This window comes from Sceloporus undulatus, chromosome 5 (genome assembly GCF_019175285.1).
Source record: "Sceloporus undulatus isolate JIND9_A2432 ecotype Alabama chromosome 5, SceUnd_v1.1, whole genome shotgun sequence".
Classification (NCBI taxonomy): Eukaryota; Metazoa; Chordata; class Lepidosauria; order Squamata; family Phrynosomatidae; genus Sceloporus; species Sceloporus undulatus.
Window position 1 is genome coordinate 110,896,846 of NC_056526.1, and position 13,121 is coordinate 110,909,966.

Consider the following 13,121-nt stretch of genomic DNA (forward strand, 5'->3'; position numbering starts at 1 on the left):
GGGAAGAAAGGTCTGTGAAATTCTTTGCATTGCCCCCACACACAACCCAGCATTAGTCAAATGTGTTGGACTGCAACTTTCACCATTCCAAGACCATGTGTTGGACTATAACTTTCACCATTCTGGGTTATTAGCACAGAAGTCTTATCCCAACTAACATGACAAGTCCAGAGACTGAACTAGCAGCCTGCTGCATGTAAAGGACTCTGCTAGTTCTCATCTTCTGCTCCGTAGTGTCAGACCATTTTGGCCCATGTACCTTATTCTGGTAAGGGGTCTGGGATCCCAACTGCCTGGAGCCTGATCAATACTGAAGCATCATTCCCTTTTAATCTGCTCTCGCACCCCTTTCTTGCAAGACATACCCTCCTAAATTTGAATCAACTTGTGGTGAAAATGCTTAGGTGATTTTCCTTATAATTACTGCAAAAGAGTTTGAAAGCGTGGTTTGAAAGTAAGAAGAAACATCCACACAAATCCAGAAATAGTTCTATTCATAAAACATGTCCAGAAACTAAGAAAATAGAAAATCTAGGATACATATAGAGATAATACAGTGTCATAGTGGGGAAGTGGTTTTCCCATTTAGCGCACTGGGGCTGACTGGGTAAATGCTTTTCGCTCCACTTGAGCACAATACTTTTCAGGGAGGCCAGCAGCTCTGCAAAAAAAAAAAGAGAAAAAAGGAACCAGTTACAAGAGGTTAGGTGACTCATGAACATCATGGACATGTTAACCAGGCCTGGTTATCACAGCACTGGTAAATCCAAGTCTAGACCGCGCCCTTTCAGATTTTCTTTGAAAACAAATCCTGCACCCACACCAAAAATGTCAATGTGAAAACTAACCTAGAGTCTTATCCCCAACAGTTGCCATTTTACAACTGAGATCCAGAATCAGTTTCCACGGGGAATGTTTTTGTCTAGATATGACCCTACATGTACAATCTGTTAATATTCCAGGCTCAGGTTCACCATCACTGTGAGAAAAAGATCCATGATACACCTCAATCTTCATTCCTCCTCTTCACAGGAAAATACAGGGGCAGCTCTTCTCAAACATATATCTGGAAGGGACTGTTCCCCCAACTCTAAGTCTCTAAATTCAGTCGCTGGGGCTAGTTGTAAGTTACGTACTTTTTTTGGACCACAACTCTCAGAAACCCATAGTCACTTGCCATGTTGTATTGGGGATTCTGGAACCTGCAGCCCAAATATTTTTTCCAGGCTCTTGTTACCAAGACTGATCAGTTACAGGGTCCAACACTATACAATCACTCCATCTACTTCCTGTTCAGTTTTCTGAGCACTTGCATTTAGGTAGCCAGAAATTCGGCATCCATAGTCTACAGCAAGGTATCACCTAACTCAGGGCAACCCTTCAGTTTGCAGAAATAAAATCTCTAAGGCCCCATACAGATTGCCAAAATAAAGCTGCTTCGGGTCACTTTGAAGGTATGCTGTTTAAATGATGCATGTGTCCTAAGAGTCCAGAAGCTGTGCCAAAGCCGCGCTCCAGTCCTTAGGACTGCGTTGTGGCTTTGGTGTGGCTTCCAGACTCTTAGGATGCATGCATCATTTAAACAGTATACCTCCAAAGTGACCTGAAGTAGCTTTATTTTGGCCTGTCTGTATGGGGCCTAAGACAGGAATTAGCAACATGTGACCCTTCAGATCTTACTGAGCTGCAACTCCCAGCATTCCTCACCACTGGCTATGATCTCTAGGACTGTTGGGAGTTGCAGTCCAACAACAGCTGAAAAAGTATACCCGCTCCTGCTTCCTAAAGAGCAATTCTGGGGTGGGGAAGAGACCCACCAAAAGAACAACTGACCACAGAATGCTGAAAAGAAAACACCATGAAAATTGGATGTAATATGGAGTGGAATGGAATAACAGGAGACTCAGGATGAAGGGACACATGCATATAAATAACCCAGAAAATAATCCCATTGTCTAAATTCTCACTGGGAAGCCATTATGTTTTCAAGAATGGAAGTGATCACATAAATCAAGAGGGAAAGCCAAATTCTCATTAAGCTGGGACTGGGCACCAGTATAGCCACCCCACATTCAATTACAAGAACAAATGAAATAAAACAAGCACAAGGTCTGTGGGAATTGGGATCAAGTAGGATTGCTGAGTAGCCTCACCGGAGTTCATCCAGTTTCTTCCGCTTGATCTCATTGATGCGCTCACTGCGCCGCCGTGCCTCCTCCTTCATCCGTTTACCTTCCTCAAATATAGCAATACGTTCCTGGATTTGTTGCTGTTGGTGTTCACGCACTTGGCGCCGGATCTCATCAGCATGGGTCTGCTGAAGAGCTACACGTCGTTCATGCTCCTTCCGCTCCTTCTCAATCTGCTCCCGTTGGATCCTGGGGAGGTAATGAAGACATGTCCATTTGCTTGCTTTCACTTGAAACTGATCAAGTAAGGCACTGGGTTAGATGGTTTATTACACCTTCGTCAACTTTACTTGTACAATAGGGGCTGCCACAAGGGAATGGAAGTGAAAGCTAGCCACATAAATCAAAGGGGAAAGCCAAGATTCTCATGAAGCTAGGACTAGGCCTCAGTATTTCCACCCCACATTTAAAAAACAAAAGTGCAAATGGAGTAAAATAAACAAACAAAAAGCCTGATGAGTTGAGCATGTTAACTGGGTATTAACTAGAATCCTGTTGGTGACTTATTCCAGTCTAGCCTCATGTTGGCATAAATACCTTTTCAACTGATGTACAGAAGCTGTGGGAGATGGTAACAGAAGCCATCTCTGCCAGGAGATAAAGTTGACCTGCTGGATCCCAAGCACCTTGGAATTGGCTGGGCAGCTTTATCTCCTGACAGCTTTCACTGCTATTCCCTCATCACTGGCACCCTTTCCTCTGCTGCAACAATGCTTCGTCTTCTGCAACGTCTTCCTCTGCCAGTGTTAGTTGTGCTAGCAAACAACATCAGAGCTCTTAAATGTTGACTGTTCATAACAAAGAAGGGAAAATACACAGGTAAAGAGAAAACAGCATAAACAGAAGCACTCTATGTGCCACATGGATGGACAGAAAATGAACAGATGGAGCCCAGTCTCCAACATGAGGGAATCCCGTTGTGGATGACATCCCCAGACACTGTGACTCAGCTGGCTTGATCTTCTTAGTTGTGTTGCAGCACCACCAACTGCAGACTGCTAGAGTGTGGTGATGCAGCTTGTCAACTCAATGGAAGTCATGACATAAAGATAACTCATTTGACCTTATAAAGCTGATAATTCTAGTAGCACTCCTCAGTTTAAACAGATCTTCACCTGGGTACAAACAAAGCTATTCAGAGGATAACCCATCTCTGCTCATCTCACATATTGCCCTTCTGACATCTTGTCTTTCTGTCAGAGTCACCAGCCCAATGTGTATCTTCCCCAAGTACCGAAAATCGCAAGCAGAACAAAACAAAATGTCTGAATTCTCAAGATTGGTATGATATACTGTATTCCAGAATTTGGTTATGTTACTTTCTGGACTGCCAAAATCCCTCTGACAGAATGGCTACTGCTGGCCACACTGGCTGGAGGATTCTGGAAGTTGTAGTCCAAAAAAGTAATATCCCCAGTTTATTTCAGCTTCACTATATCCCACTGAAGCGATTCCAATGCAGAGTCCTCCAAAGATGGAGCCATGTTCCTTACCTAACAATCCTCTCAAACTCAGCTCGGTCTCGCTGCACTTGGACAGCCAAGCTGTGCTCTTTCTGGGCCACCTGTTCCAAGCGGCTCTGCTTCAACATGGCTTCTGTTTGAGCCTTTTTCTGTGCAGCATCCTTTTCCTTCCTGCGCCACTCTCGTTCAGCTGCCTCCTGGTTGCGCTTAGCTCTTAAGGCATCCTGGAGGAACGGGAAAAGAAATTCTTAAGTTACACCTCCTGGCATGAAAGTTGGCACCTTGTTAGTGACATAACTAGAGGTTATGCCTGCTTAATACTTTTTCAGGCCTTGCAGAAGGGGATATTCTGCATCTCCTTATAGAGTACCTCCTTTTGCAAGGCCTCCACTGTGGTATATAAAAACTGACAGTGAGTAATGGTCATAGCTCCATATTTCTGTCCATGGGGTTGTGCCCAGGCTCATTCCAGATGCCCATGAACATTAAGCAAAGAAAGAACAGCCTTATCCTTCTTCTTCCCTGCATGCTCAAGACTAGCTGGAATAAGTTAGGGAAATAACGCTGCACCCAGCAGCACCCCACTGTTTTTGTGTATTAGGGGGAGGAACCAAGCAGAAATACAGGCTTCATCTCTTCCACTGCCTCTCATGAGTATGGAAACTTGCATTCCACCAGGACGAAGTATTTTGGCCACAAAGGATTACAGATTTCTGTGTACACCTGTGCCTACAGTTGCATGTAAAGTGGAATCATAGTACCAAAGACAGACTGTAGTCTGAGAACATGATGTAGTATTTTGTCTCCTTGTGTCATTTTTAACTTGAATACGGGCTCTACATAGATTTTATCTAATACAGAGCTATATGCCCAACACAGACTGCAGTAAAGTTTCTTCTTCTTAAAACGGATTTCTGTCCCAACTGGTCTGCTTTAAATAACCTGGACAGGTATAATCTGTTCAATCTAGACACACAGGAAGGATAACAGAGCCCCATGTCTCTTTATGTGTATTGGGGAATGGGAGAGAGTTGCATTGCCTTATGATACCTGCTCTGCCTGGTGATCCTGGGCTTTCTCTTGCAATGCCCGCAAGCGGGCCGTCTCCATCTCCTTTTCACGACGTATTTTCTCTTGCTCGGCCTCAAATTCAGCCTCCCGCGCCTATGCATAGATAAAAGACAATGAGCACCTGGGCCAAGAAAATATTTGTTGCTAATCAGACCAGAGCTTGGAAAAGTTATTTTAGAGATTACAGTTCCTCGAATCTCCCAGTCACCATAGCCACTGGTGATGATGGTTGGGAGAATCTAGAGGTTGCAGTCCAAAAAGGTAAATTTTCTAAGGTCTGAGGATGACTCTTTGGTCAGGGTTGTATGGCAATCAGATTCTTAAGTTACACTTCCTGGCATGAATGTTCTGGGCATCAGAGATAGTAATCTGTGGGTGGACAAGACACTGACTCACTCATGAGGCCCTGTGTCTCACTACCAGGAATCAAAAGATGAAGGAAAGGATGAAGCTCCTTCCCACTTCGCAGTGCTTCTGAAGTTTCAATTAAATTCATAGTCAACAGCAATTGGCCTCGTTCTACTTCCCTCTGCCCTTTGCAGCCAAGTGGGCTTGAAGGGTCATGGGCTGAAGGAAGTGAAGGAAATCTGGAAAGATTTTCCATTATCATTAAAGCCACACAACCCTGTTTTATTGATATACTTTATTTCAAAAAGCTTTTCATCCTGCTTTTCGGTCTTATCTAACGCTCAAAACAGTTCAAATAAAACACTAAATCAAATACAAAATGTCTTCTATGTAAGAGAATTAAAATTAAACTCCTTTAACACTTTGATTTTAATTCTGTTACTTAGAGCTAAAACCTTAAAATGCATTTTTGTCCTCATGCAGTTGGACATACAGCAGTCCTTCCTTAGCATCCTACTGCATACCATCTTCTTCCTCTGGTATTCTAGCACCCGCATATCAGCCATCCTCTCTTGTTCTAGCTTCTCTTCTTTGCACTTCTGGTTCTCATCATTGATGTGCTTGATCTCAGCCTGGATCCTCAGCTGCTCCAGCCTCCTACGCTCCATTTCCTGTAGGAGGACCCAGACAGCTAAGCAGCATCATTCACTGTGCCTACATAATTCCCAATGTGATGCCTTCTAGATATTTTGAAAGACAACTGCCCTATAATGGGAACCATAATCTGACATATCTATAGGTGCAGAGATGTAAACGTTCCAGGAATGGTGAAGCAATGGAAAATAAATGTTGTGGAAAATGGAAAAAATTGATATTATTCCTCTTTTACAGATTGAAATCTACTTTGTTACTTGAAGAAAATGACTTCTTGTTGTGTATTATGCTCAATTTTCTTTGCAATAAAGAAACCAGTTTGATATATTAAAAGCACAGTTTACAGAAACATTAATTACAAATTAATGTTTCTTTTTCAGAATTTTATTTTGAAGTGTAAGGAACCTCTTTGGTTATGTCAATTTATGATATATTGATCTTTTAATCATCCCCTATAAACAGAATAATCCCACTCAAAAATGTTCTAGATACATTTCAGATACATACTGAGCTAAAAATTATTAACAACAACACTAAATTACTTTGTATAAACTTACAATTGGTTCTTCAAAATAAACTTAAATTCCTACATGGATCTGATCTTTGTTTTTCAAGATTCAAATATCTCAGAATTTTAATACTAAAAATCTTTCCCAATTATTCCATTGTAATTGAAACGCAATTTGTAAATATCTAGAAGAAAAAGTTAAAAGCTGGGCAAAACCTATGCTGTCTCTCTTAGGGAAGACTGTCATGGTCAAAGGATGTATCCCCCCCCCCAATCTCTTTGTTTTTAAAGCTGTTCCACAGAATTTTAGATTGGAGACTTTGGCCTGTTACAGACTGCCAAAATAAAGCTGCTTCGGGTCTCTTTGGAGTATGCTATTTAAATGATGCATGGGTCCTAAGAGTCCTGAGGTCGTGCCAAAGCCACACTCCATTCCTAAGCACTGGAGTGCAGCTTTTGGTGCAGCTTCCGGATTCTTAGGACCCATGCATCATTTAAACAGCATACCTCCAAAGAGACTCGAAGCAGCTTTATTTTGGCAGTCTGTAACAGGCCTTAGAAAAGATGGCAAAAAACTATTGAGGGATTTATTGCCTCAGACAAATAATTGAGATTTGTAAATGGAATTGACAATACTAGAATTCTTGAAATACTAGAGAGGACTGTGGTATTTCATTAAATTGAAATTTCTTCTACAGAGGACTGTAGTATTTCAAGAAATGTAGAATCGTTGTTGTTAACTGTACTCAAGGTGATGCCTGATGAAGAAGCCAGTGAAGCTTCAAAAGCTTGGAATATGTATAATGTGCATTTTGGTTGGCCCAATAAAAGTATCACTGTTTTGTGGATTTTGGATAATACTGTACTTTGCCATATGATCAACAGGACTATCCCTGAATATGTTTTCTGGATGTTAAAATACCACATTTTAGATGTCACTGGGGAATTCTAAAGAGAAAGCCAATATGATCTACATCAATAGGTGTATAGTATCTAGACTCAGGGAAGTAATAGTGCCACTTTATTCTGCTTTGGTCAGACTTCACCTGGAATACTGTGTCCAGTTTTGGGCATCAAGAAGGATATTGTCAAGCTGGAGCGTGTCCAGAGGAGGGCAATCAAAATAGTAAAAGTGCTGTAAACCGTGCCTTAACTATGCTAGGAAGCTAGGTATTTTCAGCCTGAGGAAGAGAAGATTGGCAAAAAGGGTGACATGATAGCTTGTTTAAATATTTGAAATGATGTCATATTGAAGATAGAGCAAGCTTGTTTTCTGCTGCTCTAGAACTAGGATATGTAGTAATGGAGTCAAACTACAAGAAAAGAGATTCTATCCTAACATTAGGAAGAACTTCCTGATGGCAAGAACCATTGAACAGTGGTACACACTGCCATGAAATGTGGTGCAATCTCATTATTTGGAAATTTGAGAGTGGATAGTCATTTTTTGGGAGTGGTTTGATTGTGTATTCCTGCATGGTAGGTGGTTGGACTGGATGGTCGTTATGGTCTCTTCCAACGCTATGATTCTATGATTCTAACTCTAAAATGCCTAAGAGGGAAAGCACTATCAGGATCAGGTGTATGCTAACAACATGTTTTTCTCCAATATGAAAGCCAGAGATGTTCTTATTGTTTCAAATCATGTTATCAAAGGGTTACAGAGCAATTGCAAACAATAAAGGTGATAGAGAACAAACCTGTCAGATACATTTAAATAATTTGATAGTTGAGGAATCTAAGTGATCAACATGGACAACAGCACTTAATCCAGTGTAGAGTTGTTTTAACACTGAAATGAAACGGGATCTAAAACCCCATTTTGTGCAGTAATTTGAAGTTAATTCCACTCCAGCCTATCAAAACATGGGGGCTTACAATTTATGAGGAATAAATAAAATTACATATCCACAGCTTCCAGAACTCACAGCTTCTATTACTGAATTAAATGGATTTCCAATGTCACACTCAGTATCTATGGATTAAACCATCCCATTTTCTTTGTGGAGACAGGTTTGGACATTGCAACAGTGCAAAATTCAAGAAAACCAGAATTTGTGTTACTGTTCTGTGCAAATCAAGGTTCTTTTCCCATAATCTGCTACCTTAACCTTTTAAAACATGAGAAATGAGTTATTAAATCTGAGAGCTGCTGAATGCAAAGCATATGTTCTACCTACTGACATATGATCCCTCATGTGAATGACTTCAGTCTACTTGGCTCAGTATTACCTATTCTGACTGGGCGAAATTCTTCAGCAAAGCAATTCTTCAGCTAATTCCTTTGAGAGAGCTGAAATTGAATCTGGGATCCTCCACACACAAAGCATGGGGTTCTCCACCTAAAAATAATTCAAGATTCCAGTCCTCATAATTCTGAAAAAAGCCTGGTTTAAATGGGAACATATCAAACAGAGACCAATGATTGTCAGCAGTTCTCCATGGTTTCAAACAGGAGCCTTCCCAGTGTAACATGGAGATGCTGCTAACTGGAGTAATGCACAGTAGGAGTATGCATGCATAGCGGGGAGCTCTTGCCCTCACCCCAGCTCACGCAGCCCTGCCATTCCTCCTACTTACTCTTTCATCTTCAAACTGAAGTCGCTCCAGGTACTCCAGCATCTCTTGGGCCTCTTGATCCCGTTGCTCAGCCTTCATGGCACGCAATTCCCTGTTGTTCTCTATTTGTTCAATGATGTGGCTCCTTCCCCTGAAAATCAAGTAATGAAAAGAGTTTCTTCACTGGAAACTAAGGCCCCACTAGCTGGCCTCGCCAGTTAGAACCCTATTGTGTGCCTCTTGGGAACAGACACATCATTCCAACACAGAACCAAGACCTTCTTTCATCTCCTCACATAGTGAATTTTATGAACAAATCACAGAATCATTGAATTGTAGAATTGGAAGAGACAACAAGGGCCATCCAGTCCAACCCCCTGCCATGCACAAACTCTCAATCAAAGCATCCCAGACAGATGGCCATCTAGCCACTGTATAAAGACCTCCAAGGAAGGAGACTCCATCACTCTCCAAGGAAAGAGACTCCACAAATCAAAAAGAATTCTGAGAACTCAGCAAATTCTAACAAATTTTGAGAGATTGCAGAATGTACAGGAGGGTAGTATGAACGAAAGTATGTTTCTAATCATCACAGTTCTGGAGACACTCTGAACCATCAGTTTTCTCAGTTCTACCCTGTCCTTGGTCAGGACAGAAATGTACACAGTGAACCACTAAGATATAAATGGATAGGATGTTTACTTATACAGTGTGCCTGCATCATATGTGGGCGCTTTTTACGCGGTTTTCAGCTTACATTGAAAGCCGTGTGATGGAAGTTAAAATGGTGAGTGTGTCCATGGGGTGCACACATCATGCACAAGCCCCATTATTTTCAATGGGGCTCGAGCATACATGCTATTTGCCTTACGCGGAGGGGTCTGGAACGGATCCCCGTGTAAGGCAAGGGTGACTGTAATTGGTTCTTTAAATGATAATCTGTGCCCTCACACATGGGTTTTATGCCTGTGCAGAGACTCCATATGGAAAGTTATAGAGCTGAGTAGCTTGGCAGGAATATCTCACCACTTCCCATGCATGTCTGAGCCCCCAAGTTATCTTTCCCTCGGTTTTGAAGTCTGTCATAAAAACACAGGGACCTGACAGAAGCGAACAGAGGGAACAGCAGCTTAGCAGGCTCAGACATATGCTGTAGGTGAGAGGGGTGGTATTCCCACCAAGCTATCAGCTCTAGAAGTTTCTATATGGAATCTTTATGCCGGCGCAAAACCCACAAAGACCAGAAACAAGAACCTAAACATCCTTCAAGTACTAGGATGCTCAAAGTAACACTGCAACAAAAGAGTTGGCTACTGAATTTCGATCAAGATACAATCCAGGAAGTTCCTAGTTTTTAGGTGTGCATGAGCAATCCAACTGCCAGCTTTGTTAAAATAGGCTTATAGGTTTAGAAAAATAACAAAAGCCTTTGACGTCTGTTATTTTGGTTTTGCCATGAACAGCCATAATTTATCTTTTAAACTGCTGTTGTGCTCTAAGAGGAAACTACTGTCCACCCACTAGTTTAGCAAGCACCTATTGCAGCTTCCCTCAGCCCAGGAACCTCCATATTTTTAAATTACAACTCCCATCAACCCAAGTGAGCACAGCCACAGAGATTATGGGAGTTGTAGCACAACATACCAGGATGAAAATAAGATGGGTAAGGTTGATCCCATGGTTTTGCTTCAGCCCTGTTGAACCCCAAAGTCTGGACTACCTGTACAACTCCTCCTTCCTCTTTTGCTCCAGCTCATGTTGCATCTTGCTGGCTTTTTGTCTCTCCACCTCCATCATTCGGTCCAACCGCATCTGCTCCTCATTCATCTCTTTCTCAATCTGCTTCTTCTCAAGGATCTGAGCATCACGAATGGCATGGCATTTTGCTTCCAGGATGATCTGTAAAGAGCAGAGAGAAGTGCAATCACTGTCTGAAGCATGTATCTGTTTTTCATCTGTAACCAGGGCTTAGCCCTGCACCTGCATTTGCAAGTCCAGAACAAGCAAAACCATGCCATTAAATACAATCCTGGGAAAGACAGGTTCTAGAAGATTTTAATACTAATTCAGAAGCTAGATTTAAATGTCTTTTTTTTTTTTTACAATGGATGTAAATTATTACTGGAAGGATACTGCTAAAAGAAGGTTAATTCAAATCAGCTGGTTAATTCAAATCAGTATGTGAAATTCTCTGCTCTCTGAGGTACAGGCATACCTCAGTTTAAAAAGCCCTTGGCAAAAAGCAAAAAGCTGAAGTTCCTGCATTGAGCTGGGGGAAAGGGGTTGGACTTCATGGCCTGTGAAGCCCCTTGCATCTCTATGCTTCTATAATTTTCCTCATCCTCTGATCACTGGATGTCTTTTTAGAAATATCAGGATGGAGAGGACAATGAAAGAGAACAATTCTGGTGCTGGAGATATTCTCACCTCACTGAGTGACTTGATCTCATCTTCCTGTTCCATTCGCAGGTTAGCAGCTCGCTCCAGCAGGTACTGAGCCCGCTCCTTGGCCTCCTCCTCTAGGTCATTCAGTTTTTCATTCTTCTTCCGTAGGATCTCTTTCAACTTCATGGATTTCTTTCGCTCATTCACGGCAGCCTGATGGAGGAGGAACGGAGGTAAACAAGAGGGAGAACCAAGTCTTTTATTCCAGAGGTTGAAGCCTCAGTACCATAGCAACAAACAAACATGGCTTTATTTAGAAGACTTAGGTCCATACTGGTGATGCGTGCTGATTTATACCACAATATCTAATGTCACTTCTTGATGCTTCTTGTCAATTCCCTGTCCAATGCTCTCTTGTTTTAAAAACATCAACAGAAAGGTGATATATTTTGGTTCATTTGTGTGCATCTTGTTTCGTAATGTTAGATGTGACTCTCTCCTCCCTCTTTAAAGTCATTCTTAAAATATAACTTATTATGCCAGTAAAGACACTTAATTTTTTTACTCTTTGCATTGCTTTTGATAGATAGATATAAATAAATAAATAAATAAATAAATAAATAAATAAATAAATAAATTGTCTAACTGGTTACAGGCAACTAAAGATAAGGCTTTGTTATCATAAGCTTGTTAACATTTCCTTGGAGGTCCTGAAAGAAAGATGGACTATTAATGCAATAAAAAAATTAAGAAATTAGATTTTCTGTTATGACAAGGCGAAAGTACACATACTAGGATGGCTTCTCGTTCTGCCTTGACGGCTGCTTCTTGAGATTCGCGTTCCTCTTTAGTCAGGACATGAGATGCATTCTTGATACGCTCAAAATCCTTGGGACTGATGATGAGGGATTCCCCTGAGGGATCCACTGTGGGCACACTGGACATGGAAGAGAGGGGAAGATAGAAATAGATGAGCAATGTTTCTCATGCTTCCAAACGACAGCCTGGAAAAGTTTTTTTGGGGGGAATAACAACTCCGAGAACCCCACAGGCAGCAAACTTTTTTCAATCTCTCCTTGTGACTTGGAAGGGCAGCCATGACAAGACTAAGCTGGAATTCCAAATACATATGGTATTGAATTGATAGCCAAACTATGGCCTGTTACAGACTGTCAAAATAAAGCTGCTTCGGGTCTCTTTGGAGGTATGCTGTTTAAATGATGCATGCATCCTAAGAATCCGGAAGCTGCACTCCAGTGCTTAGGAATGGAGTGTGGCTTTGGCGTGACCTCCAGACTCTTAGGACCCAGGCATCATTTAAATAGCATACTTCCAAAGAGACCCGAAGCAGCTTTATTTTGGCAGTCTGTAACAGGCCATTATATGTGGTATCCTTTATGTTATTTTATGACTGTGTCATCACAAGTATGGTGTGGTTTGCTGCAATCTGACCTATGTAACATCATCATCATCAATTTATATAGCACTATCACTGTATATGGTGCTTTACAATACAAGAACAAGGAGAAACAGGTGTAAATCTGTCTTTGCAAACAAGCCATGTCAATGGGTAACAAACCACACTTTGAATCCATGGTATTTTTTGCTAGCATAGAACTCTGGCTTCTTTCAATCATGGTTTCATGTAACACCCAAACCAACAAGTGTGGCTTATTCCTGGCTTATTATCTCAACTGCACATGGAGCCGATTAAAAATAAAGGCCCCATACAGACAGGCCAAAATAAAGCTGCTTCAGGTCACTTTGGAGGTATGTTATTTAAATGATGCATGTGTTTTAAGAGTCTGGAAGCTGTGCCAAAGCCATAATCCAGTCCTTAAGACTTGAGCGCATCTTTGGTGCAGCTTCCAGACTCTTAGGACACATGCATCATTTTAATAGCATACCTCCAAAGTGACCTGAAGCAGCTTTATTTTGGCCTGT

At 41.5% G+C, this 13,121-nt stretch overlaps 1 protein-coding gene across 1 annotated transcript; it reads right to left on the minus strand.

Moving 5' to 3' along the window:
- Positions 1 to 477: 477 nt before the first annotated feature.
- Positions 478 to 12,122, minus strand: CFAP45 (cilia and flagella associated protein 45). Its single transcript, XM_042469660.1, has 9 exons — positions 11,970 to 12,122; positions 11,220 to 11,390; positions 10,513 to 10,691; positions 8,814 to 8,943; positions 5,596 to 5,742; positions 4,703 to 4,816; positions 3,683 to 3,876; positions 2,154 to 2,378; positions 478 to 661 (listed from the first exon to the last, which is right to left on the minus strand). The coding sequence occupies exons 1-9, from the start codon at positions 12,120 to 12,122 to the stop codon at positions 586 to 588; spliced, it is 1,389 nt and encodes a 462-aa protein (XP_042325594.1). The 3' UTR covers positions 478 to 585.
- Between the last annotated feature and the right edge of the window lie 999 nt (positions 12,123 to 13,121).

Excerpts from the sequence above, each read along its gene's own strand:
- CFAP45 (XM_042469660.1), bottom strand. The coding sequence starts at position 12,122 with ATGTCCAGTGTGCCCACAGTGGATCCCTCAGGGGAATCCCTCATCATC. Across the intron at positions 11,391-11,969 it reads CAGAACGAGAAGCCATCCTA|GCTGCCGTGAATGAGCGAAA; the intron begins GTATGTGTACTT and ends CTCCTCCATCAG. Across the intron at positions 4,817-5,595 it reads AATACCAGAGGAAGAAGATG|GCGCGGGAGGCTGAATTTGA; the intron begins GTATGCAGTAGG and ends ATCTATGCATAG.